Below are 16,543 nucleotides of genomic sequence, written 5' to 3'. Positions count from 1 at the left end.
CCATTCACTCACACATTCACACACCGAAGGGAGAGGCAACCATACAAGGTGCCAACCTGCTCATCTGGAGCAGTTAGGGGTTAAATGTCTTGCTCAAGGACACTTCGACAAGCTGGGAGGAGCGGGACTCGAACCGGGAACCTGCGGATTACCAGATGACTGCTCTACCTCCTGAGCCACGTGGCCCCTGTGTCAACTGTGTCATAGAGAGGTTTGAGCAGGTTCACGTTGAGTGAGTGACTGTGCTGTTCTATGTGGTGCTCATCTAGTAAATAACCAGAAACTATCACAACAAATTATGTTGATGCAAGAGTCTAAGTATGAGACTATAGGTTTGGTGGGATAGCTATTGATGATCTTTATCATTTGATAACTGCACCATAGATACAATTGCCCTCTGGACCTTTATTTTATTTCCAGGCAAAATATCAAGACTAAATGTTTCAAATCAGTGAGACTGAACTGTATAAATGAAGTAAAGTGGTAACAAGATAAAGTGGCATTAATCCTCTTAGATCTGTCAAAAATAATGAATCTCAAGTACCTCACCTGACACTAATCTGGATCACAATTACACATTATGATTTCACATGAGCCCTTCTGTTGTCTTGAAGCCAATACACTGCATCTAAACTGATTGTAACCTCGTCAGGAATTGGGCCAACTCAAAAAATCAAGTTGAAAAGACATGTGGGGACAAAATGCTGGTGTCAGCAAACTCTGAGATCTTTATTGCAACATAAAGGAATGTGATGACAATGAAGGATCCACCAGATGTTCTTCTTGTAGGGTCCTTTGGGCGTCAAACACCCCTGTGCTCTGGCTCACTGTGTGCCATGGATTAGGAGCTTTCCTCGCCATCCTCCAACTCCTCTGTCACCACCTTCACCACCACAGTGGCGCCCTTCTTGGGAGTGAAGGTAGTGGTAGTGGTACTGCTCCTGGGAAGAGGATCACAGGGTTGGCACCAAGCTGGAATTTCATCATTTCGTTTACTTAACTAACTTTTTTTCATTTATGAATGAAAGACGTACAACTACCCAATAATCGATCATTGAACATTTTAGTTGGGAGTGTCAATAAACACTGTGTGTTTTTTTAGTACTGACATAATGTGATAGAAGTTTTTCTTTACAGTGCGATCATTGCCACTGAAAGTTGCACAATGCAGGTTGTGTCCGTATGTAACTGCAACTTGTTAGGCAAAAAAACATGTGTTTATAAGCAAAAGTCAATTTGGGGCATTGATTTACATTTGTGTCGTTCACATTTTATGCTCTAGTCTAGACATTAGACACATTATTTATAGCCTTTTACAGATTTCGCAACACCAGTCGTGCCAAACCAGAAGAGCTTGTATGGGCATTTTTACTGTGTTTCATGCATCCATCTCTGTGATAATTATCCCTGTGAGGCCCCGGGTTACAACATCACTTTTAGCTTTTAGCTATTAAAAAAAAAGTCTGTAAATGTTTATTTTTAATTTTTTAAACACATTTACATCGTCAATGGGTCCTGTTGTTCAGCCTCACAATGCTATTGGATAGTAAATGTGTTTATAGGTCCCACCCTCTGGCCTCTGAAGTTGCTAATGTCTTTTTTATTTGGGCCTCATAGGGGTTGTTATTGTAGTTTGCTGAAGAAGCTGTATTCTTTTATTTTCTTTTACATGAAAAAGTTATAGTGCATTTTGAACTATCTCTAACTAACTAACTAACTACTAACTAACTCACTCACTAACTAACTAACTCACTCACTAACTCACCAACTAACTAACTAACTAACTACTAACTAACTAACTAACTAACTAACTAACTAACTAACTAACTAACTAACTAACTAACTAACTAACTAACTAACTAACTAACTAACTAACTCACTAACTCACTAACTAACTAACTCACTAACTAACTAACTAACTAACTAACTCTCCCTCACCCGATGGCCTCTCCGTCCAGAAGACGTCTGTACTCTGCGATCTCCATCTCCAGCCGCGTCTTGATGTCCAGCAGCATCCTGTACTCCTGGCCTTGTTGCTCCATGTTGGCGCGGAGCTGCACCAGCTGCTCCTCCAGGGACGTCACCTGCATCTGGAGCGACTGGAGCTGCATGGAGTACCGCCCCTCCGTCTCTCCTAACGTGTTCTCCAGAGAGGATTTCTGGTGGCGCGAGAAGAGAGGGAGAGGAGAACCAGTGGGTAAAGATCTTGGTTGATTGATTGATTGAAAACGTTATTTACAGATTGTAGAATGGGTACAATACAGTACAGCTCAACACTAACAACTGCTAAGAGGATGAAGACCAGAAAAATACTTTTGTCTTGTTTCGTCTTATTTACATAATGGTCCTCCATCCATCCACTAGGATAACTATTAATATAACATGTTGAGTATTAGTTCATAGTACTAGTGTTAGTGTACAGTATCTATCTTTAATGGAGCTTTTGAGCTTGGAGAGCTCTATCGGTATACAATTAAGATGTTTTAATTAAGTCAGAGAGAAGATCAAGGGCCTCATTACCTAATTTGTGTTTAATATGACGGAATTATTTGTAAATGCATAGGGGCTGAGGTATAGGGAAGACTGTAATAGTATGTGTGGTGTATTATCATGTATTAAAACAGTGACAAAAAAAGTATATTTTGATATTTATATTATAACCAGTAACATCTGGTTACACCTGATACACCTATCATGGCGATACACCCCACAGTTGCTTATTCCTAGTGTTCTCATGATGTGTTTTTCTATACAATATGGCACAATGCCACAGCTCATGGGCCAGGGTTGTTGTGTGATAATGACCGCCTGCTGGCTGAGTGCAGATTGCTACCTGTTGTTTATGACCCAAGGTGTCTGTGAATGAATACTATGAAGTGTGTAGCCTACTGGTCCAGGGGGGTTGTGGAAAGGGGGTATGGGGTACTTGGAGGTGCAGTAGGCAGTAGCTTACTGTTTCTAGTATGCTATCTGGTCCTGTGTATTTTCATTATTAATATTATTATTATTTAATTTATTTCCTCATATATTATCATTTCATTTTTGTCTTGGTTTGTTTGTTTGTTTGTTTGTTTGTTCCTCGTCTTCTACACTGTATACTTTTAAAAAAAACTGCTTAAAACACATATGTTCAGACAGGCTTTTGGTCATATATAGGCACTCTTTTGTCCTCACTGTTCCTATATAGTTTTTAATTATTGACTGATAATTTTATTGAATTTCTTTTTATTCTATTATTTTATTTGGTCTGTTGTTGTTGTTGTTGTTGTTGTCATTTATTTCAGATTTTAGTTTTTGTTTTTATATGCTAGCTGTAGTGTAAAGCACCCTGTGCATTTGTGCTGTGAAGGGTGCTATATAAATAAAGGTCATTCATTCATTCATTCATTCATATACTGTTTTGTTTTGAAAATAAAAATCTGATCATAAAAAAAGAAAGTGTTGGGTCACTACATCTTGCAGACAGATGGTGGACGTGGGAAGAAAGCAATGGATTTAGTTTTTTCACAAAAGGATTTTAGTGCTAAAAGTCTGTGTCCATCTCATTGCAAGTCTATGGAATGAAAAGGATCCAAGTTGGACGATATTTATTTTGGGAAAACATTGCCGTCTGTATCTTACCATGCTGAGTTGGGACTGTAGTTCGATCTCCAGGCCCTGCAACGTGCGACGGACCTCTGTGATCTCTGACTTGGACGTCTGGAGGGTCTCTGTGCTCACAGCCACCTCCTTGTTCAGTGTCTCGGTCTGTGGTGGACACGAGAGAACGTCAGGGGAACAGACAACTGCATCGCACCCTCAGGAAGCAATGTAAGCAAATTAAGTGAGAAGGATTCAAATGACACATAGCAGCTGCTATGACCAGTCCATGACTCTAGATTAACATACGTCAGACCTTACTCTCCAGTCTTACCTTGGTCTGGTACCAGTTTTCTAATTCACGCTGGTTCTTGGCAGCCACACCCTCGTACTGCTCACGGATCTCAGCCATGATTAGGGTCAGGTCCACCTGTGGCTTTGCGTCTACCTCCACACTGATCTGGCCAGACATCTGGCTCCTCATGGCCAACAGCTCCTGTTGAGAAACATACAGTTTTAGTAAGAGATGATGGACATTCACTGGACAGTAAGACTCTGAGTTAAGGTATCAAGTGAAAAATATCCTGTTCTATTTTCTCCTTTGCATTCTGATTCATCTTGTGTGTACTGTATCTATTGATCTCGACATTGGTTGACAGAATGTGCTTTAGGGGCTACAAATGTGATGGAAAACCAAGACCTCCAGACTGTCCTCCACAACCCACCTCCTCGTGGTTCTTCTTGAGGTAGATCAGCTCCTCCTTCAGGCCCTCGATCTGCATCTCCAGGTCCGACCTGGCAAGGGTCAGCTCATCCAACAGTCTCTTCAGCCCAGAGATGTCTGCCTCCACTGACTGACGCATGGCCAGTTCGTTCTCATACCTGTAGCAGAACGGGGTGGGGGGGGGGGTCAGTTAGCATCTGCACCTGTCAACCGGAACATCATTGCATCTGCACAATAATCAAAACAGTGACATGTACTTTAGATAACAGCACTGTGTACTGAAGATTTGTTATTTGTTATTGCGTTATGCAATAATGATCTGATGACAGATTCCATGCTGCCCATAATGTTTCAGTAAATTTTGACACTCTTGTGTGGTTGGATTCTTACTTGGTTCTGAAGTCGTCTGCAGCCAGTTTCGCGTTGTCAATGCCCAGGTAGATGCCGCCGTTGTAGCGGGTGGCATCTTGGATCTAAAAGATCAAGGGAATGATTGATTGATTGAATTGATTGATTGGAATGCGAGGGAATGTTGTATCTCACTGTCATTGAGAATGTATAGTGTCAGCTGTATAGTTGACAATTGCATTCCTTAGCATTCCAATAGCACCACAACACTAATGGGACCTCTTTGCAGTAGCTCAAAGGTCGTCAAGTGTGCAATTACTGTATAGGTGTACCGTTATATTCATGCAACATGTCTGAGGCAAGAGTAACTGCAATGAGAGGCTTTATTTCCATTACCTTGAGAAGAAACATGCATACCAATCAAAGGTGCAACGGTATGCATGTTTCAAGCTCATCACTTGAAAAATATCTCATCAGTGTGCATTCTTTAATATGTTCATCTAACAGACAGGTTGTGATGCCACAGTTCAGCACCTCGAGAGACCTGGTGATCGAGTGACGTTACCTGTGCCTGCAGGTCAGCGATGGCGAGATGGAAAGCACTGTAGTCCCGGGCTGCGGGGGAGCTCTTGCTCTCCAGGTACTCGCGGATCTTCAGCTCCAGGTCGCCGTTGGCCATCTCCAGGCTGCGCACCTTGTCCAGGTAGGAGGACAGACGGTCGTTCAGGTTCTGCATGGTAGCCTTTTCGTTGGCACCGACGTGGAGGTCAGCGCCATCAGCCAGATTGAAGCCTCCTCCACCACCACCGCCTCCTCCCATGCCAAAGCCATAACCACCGGCTCCTCCACCACCACCGCCTCCTCCCATGCCAAAGCCGTAACCACCGCCGCCTCCTCCTCCACCACCACTGCCATAAGCGGTGGAGATACGTGTTCCCCCGCCACCTGCGCCCCCATATACACTGCGGGCCATCCTGGACTGGATGAGGCCTCCTCCTCCTCCTCCTCCTCCTCCACCCATGCCGCCACTCCTGCTCCTAAAAGAGCTGCTCGTGGAGAACCTTGTAGACATGGCTGCTGAGAGAGAGGTGAAGTCTGACTGCCCTGGTAGAGGAGATAGACTGCGGTGCAGAGTCGTGGCTCTGTCCCCTATTTATCCTGTGCAAGGCAGGTGGAGGAGGAGGAGGAGGAGGAGGAGGAGGAGGAGGAGGAGGAGGAGGAGGAGGAGGAGGAGGAGGAGGCTGAGAGGGTATGACTGAGGAGGAGGCTGAGGGGTGGAGTGGAGTAGAGCACTACCTCAAGTGGGGCTGAGCTCCTCCTCCCACCCCACACCCTGCAGGCACATTCTGATTCCCTTGCAGAAGGAGAAGAGAGAACACAGTGTATTGTCCTTTGCGCAATAAATCACACCCCGATATGCACACAATGCAAGTACAGGATATTTAACTTCCTTCATGAACGAATGCACTCAGACGAACCTACAAAATACACAAGATACACAAATCATGCATAGCATTAAAAACAATAAACAACCCTAAGAGGTTTGGCTTTGGGCTTTGCCGTCAAGCATGTGTTTTTATAAGAGCCACGCCTGTTACTGCTACCTTCAGAATGGTGGAAAGTAACTGTTTGCACTGAATTGCTGTACTTAAGTACAATTTCGAGGTACAGTACCCGTACTTTACTTCGGTTACTAGTTTCTTTTATTTAAATTTTTTGCATAGCAAACATGGCAAAGATGTATGAAGATTATATACTTTCAAATTTGAAGCCTGCCAACTTCAAGCCTAGAATATGTTTGTTAACACAATTGCAGGCCCTGCCCTTCAAAACGACAGGAATTAAATAGCAACTTTTCATGTAACTTTCTAGCTTCAAACAGTGTTCCAGGGATAACATTTTCCTCTGAGGACAGTCTGTTTATTCATTCATGAAAATATACCTCAGCAATTACTCACTTCTCTGACTCTCACAAAACAACATAGCACACCTTTAATTAAGTAAAGGAACTGGTCTACCTCTTCCACTACTGGGTGCAAGTCTACAACCCTTGACAATGCCTTGACAGGTGCAATATTTACACTGAGTTTGTGCCCATAACTCTCGATGAAGACTGACACACAGAGTGACACCGTGATTGTTTCTGTTGTGTTGCCATGACAACAGGCATTAGAGGATATGTTGAGACAACGAGGGTACAGTGTGATTTTTCACTTGGCACCCAGCCAACATTCCTCTCTATTATACGTGTGCCTCTATGTCTTTTTCTCCAGTTACCTCACCAAGAAAAAACTCCCATCCTTTCCCGTCAATGTAGGCTATCTGTTTTATTGTGATCCTACGGTTTCTGTTGGTTGACATTTATGTTATGCATTCCCCTTTCACTCAATGGCACTCTTCTGTAATGTACATTAATTGAAAATAGGATTGTAACCCAACTGGCTTCATTGCAGCCCCGTTAAGCTTTCCACAGATGATGATTGCTGTACTTGTTTCTTGGCAGTTGGCACCATATTTGGTGTTTTTTTGCGCGCGGACATGAACAAGCTCCTGCTTGTTTTCCTCTTTCCCTTCTTCCACAGTATTTCTATCCAGTCAATTATTAGGGTCCAAAAGGATTTACACAGAAGTAGAGCTTCCACGTGTTTGGAAATTGGAAAAGTTCACTTGGATTCGTTAAGTGTGTTGGAATATAACAGCGTCATGCAACTTGTTGATCATTTCCAAATGTTCACAGTTAGATACATAATACACACATTGTTGTGATGTTTTGTAGGACACAATTGCTTTATCTCTAAAGAAATTAAACTGATACACTATACAGCTCTGCTCATGAGTATTACAAGTTTTACAAGTATTACAAGTATTACTACCGCAATACACACACACATACATATACACACACACCCATGTATGCGCACACACATACACATACAAACAGACATACACCGACAGACACACACAACCAACAAACTGTTCTCATGCATGTCTCAAATGAGCTAAACGTCAGATAGTATATTTATGGTTCGGGAGTCTAGTTTCCATTAGTGTTTCAAACTATTGTACTGTAGTGAACTGAATGGCATGGAACATTGTGACTATAGCTTCCACATTCGTTCACTTACTTTGAGTGGTTAGAAGACGTACTGTACAACACATGACTGAGAAACTGTAACATGGCGGATTGGCGGCACAAGATGAAGCTCGATCCTATTGTTCCCACGGAACCGTATCAATTTCCTTACAGCCAATAAACGCCTCTGGAAATGGGATAATAAAGTATAGGAACTCTCACTCCCAACAGCTCTATACCTTACAAACAAGCATGCTAGGGAGTGCCAGCAGAGTGGTGTGTGTGTGTGTGTGTGTGTGTGTGTGTGTGTGTGTGTGTGTGTGTGTGTGTGTGTGTGTGTGTGTGTGTGTGTGTGTGTGTGTGTGTGTGTGTGTGTGTGTGTGTGTGTGTGTGTGTGTGTGTGTGTGTGTGTGTGTGTGTGTGTGTGTGTGTGTGTGTGTGTCTGTGTGTGTGTGTGCGTGCGTGTGTGCATGGGTGTAAGAGAGAGAAACAGAAAAAGTGAGGGATGAAAAATAGGGCTTAGAGGTAGGCCTACCATACTGTGCTGATACCCTGGCAGAATAATGAAAGGGTGTGGTGGGCCCTGGTCTGCAGGTTTGAACAGAAAGGCTTTTTAGCGTGAAGCTGGCTGGTTGAGTAACTGCAATATGCTGCAGATGTTTAGGCTTAAGAACTGGGGGGAAAAAGAACAGTTGGAGATGACATGTAAATGTGTGAGGGATTTCTGACACCACCGTGAGACTTGAGAAACATGCTTACTGTACATTCAGACCCAGTCAACTGTATAAGTCCAGAGGGAACTGTCATAGAATCACTTTCACCACAGCTGAATGCATTGACCTATCCATTTTTTTCTTTTACTTGTGTGTGCCTGGTATGGCTTTAATTAAGCTTGCCCTGCAGAAAGCAGATCACTTTCAGGTTTAATTTGCAGTAACATTAATCAAATACACAATAGAACATCTGTTCTATTGTGATCCACGGTTTCTGTTAGTTTACATTTGTGGGATGGTGCACAGGGATGGGGATACATGCTGGCGCTGAATGAGTTAATAGAATAGGATAGAAAGCTTTATAATACAATTAAATTAGGAGTGCTACTGACAAAGCTGTTTCTAGCTATTTAGTGGGTTATGGACCTGGCGTTTGTGAGGAAGATGCTTTTGTAACGGGGGTCTGTTCGGATGTTTCTTTAGCCTAGCTAGTCGGCCTGCTCGCACTGGCATAATTTTTACTTAGTATATTTTCATGCTAAGTCAAACACACATACTGTACATGAAATATGGGAGATCTATTTTTTTCCATCTGTGAAACAATAGTTTATGGTGTCATCTCCCTGGTAACGCCTGCACATGGAGCAGGTGCACTATGGAAAAGCTTCATAAATAGAGAGAGAGAGCATTGTGGATTTGCTCCTTTTCTAAAACAATAATCATGTGCTTGAATATCAGTGCTGTGTCGGGGTATTTAGCTAAATACAGTGTGTGGGAAATAGAGTGAGGAGGTTAGAGACTTGTGTGTACCTGCTGCTCCTCCATTGAAACTGCCTGTTGCTCCTCCATTGAAACTGCCTGTTGCTCCTCCATTGAAACTGCCTGCTGCTCCTCCATTGAAACTGTCTGCTGCTCCTCCATTGAAACTGTCTGCTGCTCCTCCATTGAAACTGTCTGCTGCTCCTCCATTGAAACTGCCTGCTGCTTCTCCATTGAAACTGCCTGCTGCTTCTCCATTGAAACTGCCTGCTGCTTCTCCATTGAAACTGCCTGCTGCTTCTCCATTGAAACTGCCTGCTGCTCCTCCATTGAAACTGCCTGCTGCTCCTCCATTGAAACTGTCTGCTGCTCCTCCATTGAAACTGTCTGCCTGTCTGCTGCTCCTCCATTGAAACTGTCTGCTGCTTCTCCATTGAAACTGTCTGCCTGTCTGCTGCTCCTCCATTGAAACTGTCTGCCTGTCTGCTGCTTCTCCATTGAAACTGTCTGCTGCTCCTCCATTGAAACTGTCTGCCTGTCTGCTGCTTCTCCATTGAAACTGTCTGCTGCTTCTCCATTGAAACTGTCTGCTGCTTCTCCATTGAAACTGCCTGCTGCTCCTCCATTGAAACTGTCTGCTGCTCCTCCATTGAAACTGTCTGCTGCTTCTCCATTGAAACTGCCTGCTGCTCCTCCATTGAAACTGCCTGCTGCTCCTCCATTGAAACTGCCTGCTGCTCCTCCATTGAAACTGCCTGCTGCTCCTCCATTGAAACTGTCTGCTGCTTCTCCATTGAAACTGCCTGCTGCTCCTCCATTGAAACTGCCTGCTGCTCCTCCATTGAAACTGTCTGCCTGTCTGCTCCTCCTCCATTGAAACTGTCTGCCTGTCTGCTGCTCCTCCATTGAAACTGTCTGCCTGTCTGCTGCTCCTCCATTGAAACTGCCTGCTGCTCCTCCATTGAAACTGTCTGCTGCTCCTCCATTGAAACTGCCTGCTGCTCCTCCATTGAAACTGTCTGCTGCTCCTCCATTGAAACTGTCTGCTGCTCCTCCATTGAAACTGTCTGCTGCTTCTCCATTGAAACTGTCTGCTGCTCCTCCATTGAAACTGCCTGCTGCTCCTCCATTGAAACTGTCTGCTGCTCCTCCATTGAAACTGTCTGCTGCTCCTCCATTGAAACTGTCTGCTGCTTCTCCATTGAAACTGTCTGCTGCTCCTCCATTGAAACTGCCTGCTGCTCCTCCATTGAAACTGTCTGCTGCTCCTCCATTGAAACTGCCTGCTGCTCCTCCATTGAAACTGCCTGCTGCTCCTCCATTGAAACTGCCTGCTGCTCCTCCATTGAAACTGCCTGCTGCTCCTCCATTGAAACTGTCTGCTGCCTCTCCATTGAAACTGTCTGCTGCTCCTCCATTGAAACTGTCTGCTGCTCCTCCATTGAAACTGCCTGCTGCTCCTCCATTGAAACTGTCTGCTGCTCCTCCATTGAAACTGGGACTTTCATCAAATTTAGTATTCAACTTTTTCATAAACGACTGCTCCTTAGTTTGGACTTTTCTTTTTTTCATTGGATACCCACAATATAATTAGTAAATACTTGTTTGATACAAGTTTGCATGTCTGTATTTTCTTGTGTTGTATGCATTTCGGTTTGATCTCAAATTAAAAAAAGAAATTAAAAAAAAATTATTTAATCATTTTAAACAAATATTTGGATTTTCTTTTATTTATTTCTGGTGTGATGCATTAGAAATTCCCAAAGCCTACAAATACACACATGCAAAAAGAAATTAAATTAAATAAAAAATAAATAATAATAAAAAAGAATAATATTAACTCATTCAGAACCAGAGGGTGCTGTTTACTGTGTGGTTGAAAGGCCAACGCTTTAAAGTATAGGAATACGTGGCGGTGTTTGCATGGCTAAAACTATATTATATATTATAGCTATGGATAGATCTGAAGAAGGCGTTTGACACTATAAATCATGATATTCTGCTACTAAAATTGGAAATATGGGATCAGAGGAGTAGGGCTCAATTGGTTAAAGAGTTACTTAGAACAAAGACAACAGTTTGTGCAGTTGGGGGAGTACAGGTCCACTCAGTCAAACATAATCTGTGGTGTGCCGCAAGGGTCAATTCTGGGCCCGAAACTATTCATACTGTATATAAATGATATAGGTAATGCGTCTAAAATATTGAAAAATGTAATTTTAGCTGACGATACAAATGTCTTCTGTGAGGGAGAGAACCTCCAAATGCTTTTAAAGAATGTCGCAGCTGAGCTAACCAAGCTGAAAGTGTGGTTTGATGTAAATAAATTATCATTAAATATAAAAAAAAATTAAATTCATGATATTTGGTAAACGTGATATACAAGTAAATACACCGGTGGAACTAATGATTGATAGTATTAAACTGGAAAGGGTATTTGAGAATACATTTCTGGGTGTGATAATAGACCACAAACTCAACTGGAAACCTCATATCAAATATGTCAGGACTAAATTGGCACGGAGTGTTGGTGTTCTATGCAAGATAAAACACATTCTAAACCAAAAAACACTGTATACACTGTACTGTACACTCTTCCTACCATATATGAGCTACTGTGCGGAGGTGTGGGGTAATACCTACAAAAGCACTCTACAGCCAATATGCACCATGCAAAGAAAAGCAATAAGAATAATCAACAATGTAGGATATTATAAACACACCAATAACTTATTTATTTATAATTAACCAATAACTTATTTATAAAGCTACAAGCATTGAAATTTATGGACCTAGTGGATTACAAAACTGCCCTCATTGTATACAAAGCCAGATATAAACTAATCCCAGGCAACATTCAAAAATGGTTCAGAGACAGGGAAGGAGAATATAACTTAAGAGGGAGAGGGAATCTTAAACAACCAATGGTAAACACCATGCTGAAAAGCATGTGCATATCGGTGTGTGGAGTGAAGTTGTGGAATAATTTACCTGAATACATCAAACAGAGTAAACATGTGGCACAATTTAAAAAGCAGCTAAAAAAATACACATTGGAAAAATACAGAAATGAGTATTGAGGATAAACAAAGTTATGTTATATTGTGTATGTAGTGCTGTACTATATTCACTGCTGTCAAGTGAATCAAGTTTTTCTCTTTTCTTGTAATCTTTATTATAAGTAAAAGTATATTCTATATTGTAATACACTAAATTATGTTATATCTAGTAAAATTAATGGAAGAACAAATATAAATGTAAGGGGGTAGGGATCAATAAGCTTAGCTTCCCTCTACTCCTTTTTTGGACATGTCTGCTAACCAAACACATTGCTCTTGACCTTTTGTTTATAATTCCTTATTTTTTTCTTTTTTTAATGTTTTTCTTTTAATGTTTTTTTAATTTGTTGCTATGATTGTTTGGTTCGACGGAACAAGATATCGTGAGTTGTTTGGAGAAATATGGAGAATAACATGTCCAAAAATTTACTTTTTCATTCATTCATTCATTCATTCATTAAAACGTTTTCATTCATATAATACTATTGCCCATTTGACATCGAGTATCTATTGTTCAATATGTGAAAAAGAAAGAATTTTTTCATCCATACATTCCCATTTTTATACCGTGGCGAATATAAGTATAGTTTTAGAGCGGTCTAGGGTAATTCCCAAAAGGCTGCGTAATAGCCATATGCATGTATTCTACTAAAAGCGTTGTCGTTTCTTGCCTGGACTAGCTACTATTCTCAAATCAAATCTAGATTATAGGTATTATGTTTCATCATGTAGTTTTTGTATGCTTTGATCATCACCAACGGAATACGTTACACAGTATAGGCCTATTACACACATATGCTCCGATCGCAATGAAGGAATTGTTGGATCAACGCAAGATTGATACCATATAGACCTTACCTTGACTAGGATGTACCCCAAAAAGAATATTCCAATTATCTGATTGCCATTCCAACTATTGATGTCGATCGTGTCGCCAACATAATCCACCAAAGAACATGAATCGGGAGTGTTTGATTCATATCAATCCATTATTATTATTCATTATCAATCCGTTATAACCGCTCGTCATGCCCAACAAGGAAAAGTCCTCCCGGACCTATATAATTGAGGCACACCGCAATACACAGAGTTTCAAAGGATGTGCAATACCGGCCGCAACCTACCAGGTGGCGGTATTGGACTTTTGCGATCTCAGACCCATTCCCAATGATAACACCAGGCTCCCTGGATGGATAATGAATTGAAATATCGAATAAAAGAGATAATGGCCAAAACCCGACTATACTCGGGTCTGGCGCTGAACGTTCGGCGAGTTAACCCAACTATCATTGGGTCTGTCGCGGAAAGTGTTAATATATAATATAGGTAGTACTCTCCATTCTGGTAGCATGTTTTCCAAATAGTTATAAAATTAAGAATAGAAAGTGAATTTAAAGGGGAACTATTTTACTATTTCTTTCACTATTTGGGCACTTTTACACAATTCCTGTGAGTCTATGGAACACCTCTGTAAGGTTATCTTTTTTTGTATTCGTTGTTTTGTATTTATAATCAAGTACTCAAAAACAGCATTTTTCTACCTCAAGATCTTAAGCCGTTTTGAGGCTGGCCTCCTAAACCACTGTGTGGCCTGGTGCCAACTGCCACATCAACTGCCACATTATTATGCAGCTGAGAAATCTCTGACATCACAGATATGCACATTTTCAGATGACTCAGTTCAGTGAGGGTGAATATTGTGAGAGGAGAATTGGAAGAATGTGCCAATATGAGAATTAGAGACATAGATCCTATTAATATAAGTCCACATAGCTAGGAAACAATGCTAAACACTGAAAAATGGCATTTATAAGATGCCCTTTAACACTCTCAGCGGTAGTAAGACCACCACAATGCCATCTCCCCAGCCATGCGTGGTCCAGCAGTGTCAGAAAGGTAGGTTGGGGAAGGAAAGGAAGGGGGTCATGGGGTCAGGGGGTTGGAAGGAGAAGTGACTTAAGTCATATGGGTTTTGAAATTAAGTAGGAAGGGCTGCCATGTTTTGTAAAAAGTATCTGTGTGGCTTTGTGTTGTGAATAAAATGTTCTCTATGTGTATGTGAGACATAACATCCCTCATCCAATGCAAATGTGAAGAGTGGCTGCCTTCCAATTGAGTAGGATGAGGCGTCTGGCAATGAGTGAGGTGAAGGCCATAGCATTAGATTGCCCAATAGATATAGCGACGTTCACCGGTGTCAGGCCAAATAATGCAATGAGAGGACATGGGTCAACATTCACAGCAAAAATATCTGAGTAAGATTTAAAAATGGAACTCCAGAAAGGGGCCAGTGCTGGACAATGCCAAAACATATGGATAAGCGAGCCAGGGGCTTGGTAGCACCGGTCGCATGGGGGATCCATGCCAGGGTTTATCTTTGCAAGTCTGGTCTTTAACCAATATAGACGGTGGAGGAGCTTGAACTGCATGGGAAAGAGCCTTTTCCAATTCTTCATCTGTAAATAGATGATTTAGATCGGTCTCCCAGTTCTGTCTTATTTATGGCCAATACCGAAGAAGGTAGGGATGAGGATATGATATTATATAGTTTAGATATTGAGCCTTTGGTTGCAGCCTTCACCTCCAAGATATGGTCAATCTCAGTTTTTGGAGGCATATGGGGGAACGATATTCTTAACGAAATCATGTATCTGCAAATATCTGAAAGATTTTGTTTTTGGTAAATTAAACTTTAGGGACAATTGTGTGAAGGACATAATTGAACTGTCTTGGTACAAGTCGTAAATGCTCAGAATGCCATTCTTAGACCAGTTGCTGAAGGCTTCATCCACCATAGAGGGAGGGAAAAGGACGTTTTTGTGGACAGGTGAGGACGGTGACATGGCGTGGAGACCAAAGTGTTTTCTGAACTGGGTCCAGATCCAGAGGGAATGTTGTACCAAGGGGTTGTTGGTGTACTGGGAGGTTGTGATTGGGAGTGGTGAGCAAAGTAAGGACTGCAAGGATGTTCGAGCACATGATGCCCTTTCCATGTCCACCAATGCCGGCACCCACTGGCAGAGTTTGTAATGGGAGAAAATAAAGTAATATTCAGTTCAGTATATGAGCTGCAGAGGATTCATTTAGCTTCTCTTACCAGAATATAACTGTTGCATTGTAAGTATACACTCATACCACTCATATTTGAACCCGGTCATGGATTATGTGCAGGATTTGGGTTTGATCCTGAGTGATCAGTGTTATTGCAAAATATTAAGCGGTCGGTGATCCTTAGCGAAGTCCGTAAAGCCTTTTCATTAAAAGTAACTCATGTTGCAATGATAGGAGAGGGTTGCTCTGTGAATTTGAGGAAGGCCTGACTCCTATTCTGTTAGATGAGGAGTATTAATACTGATGGAAATGGACACTGGAAAGTGATTCAGATTGAGGACCTAAACAAAGATAATGCAGGATCTAAAGTAGATACTGTATATGCAAAGATATCGGATGATATCTTAGAGAGGATCTAGATCATACGCAATGCCTAGCCAAACATCACAGGGTGGAACTTAGTGAGCTCAACCAGCTTGTCCTGCAACACCACAAACCACTTCCATGCAGTACACTGTTGCCTCCAATATTTTACCCAAACAATCTACCTCAACAACACCCTACCCAGATCATGTTGTTGCACCACCCAAAGTATGTGTTTTTCCATCCAATACAGATGCTTCCTCTCCAAAAAAAAGTCAACCAACGAGCAACGAACTCGATTCTTGTACCGGATCTCCTCACTGGTAAACAAGAATACCCTGAAGACTCTGGCAGGAGCACTCATTCAAGGGTACTACGACTATTGTTGTGAAGGGCCAGATTAAACCGAATATATATATTTATTTATATATATATATTTAATTGTATTTGTATATTCTCTAATATTCCCTGATATCCCTTGTATATTCCTTGTACAATATGCATTGAATATCCATTCTAGCCTACTGAACATCCCATAATAGTCTCCATTCTACTATTGGTCGAGACCTTGGTGCCAGGCTGCCATACCCCCCAGACCCAGTTCAAACGTACCGCTCAACATGTACGAACAAGTCCTAGTTCCGCGTAGGAATCTGGCTACCGCACCACTAATGGGACTATTTGTTCATAGTGCGTATATATACTGCGCTACTAAAGTAGGACTTCCTTTTTCAGTCCAGTTTCTTACCCTCCAATAGAGTCACAGACGTAAAGCCTCCCCGCGACGCCACGTGTGGGAGTAAGGCCAAGTTCGGCTTACTATCGGTATTGAGACATCGTGTATATTAATATTTGAATAGTCATATTTGGCACT

General features: G+C 41.9%; 1 protein-coding gene across 1 annotated transcript; it reads right to left on the bottom strand.

Annotated features, from left to right (window-relative positions):
• Nucleotides 1-691: 691 nt before the first annotated feature.
• Nucleotides 692-5,767, bottom strand: krt15 (keratin 15). Its single transcript, XM_084319299.1, has 7 exons — nt 5,217-5,767; nt 4,694-4,776; nt 4,305-4,461; nt 3,914-4,075; nt 3,622-3,747; nt 1,939-2,159; nt 692-941 (listed from the first exon to the last, which is right to left on the bottom strand). Exons 1-7 carry the CDS (start codon nt 5,721-5,723, stop codon nt 842-844), a joined length of 1,356 nt encoding a protein of 451 aa, XP_084175425.1. The 5' UTR covers nt 5,724-5,767; the 3' UTR covers nt 692-841.
• Between the last annotated feature and the right edge of the window lie 10,776 nt (nt 5,768-16,543).

The sequence above is a fragment of the Notolepis coatsorum genome (assembly GCF_963971535.1).
Source record: "Notolepis coatsorum genome assembly, chromosome: 7".
Taxonomy (NCBI): Eukaryota; Metazoa; Chordata; class Actinopteri; order Aulopiformes; family Paralepididae; genus Notolepis; species Notolepis coatsorum.
Note: the sequence above shows the minus strand (reverse complement) of the source record. Positions and strands in the feature narration are given on the sequence as shown.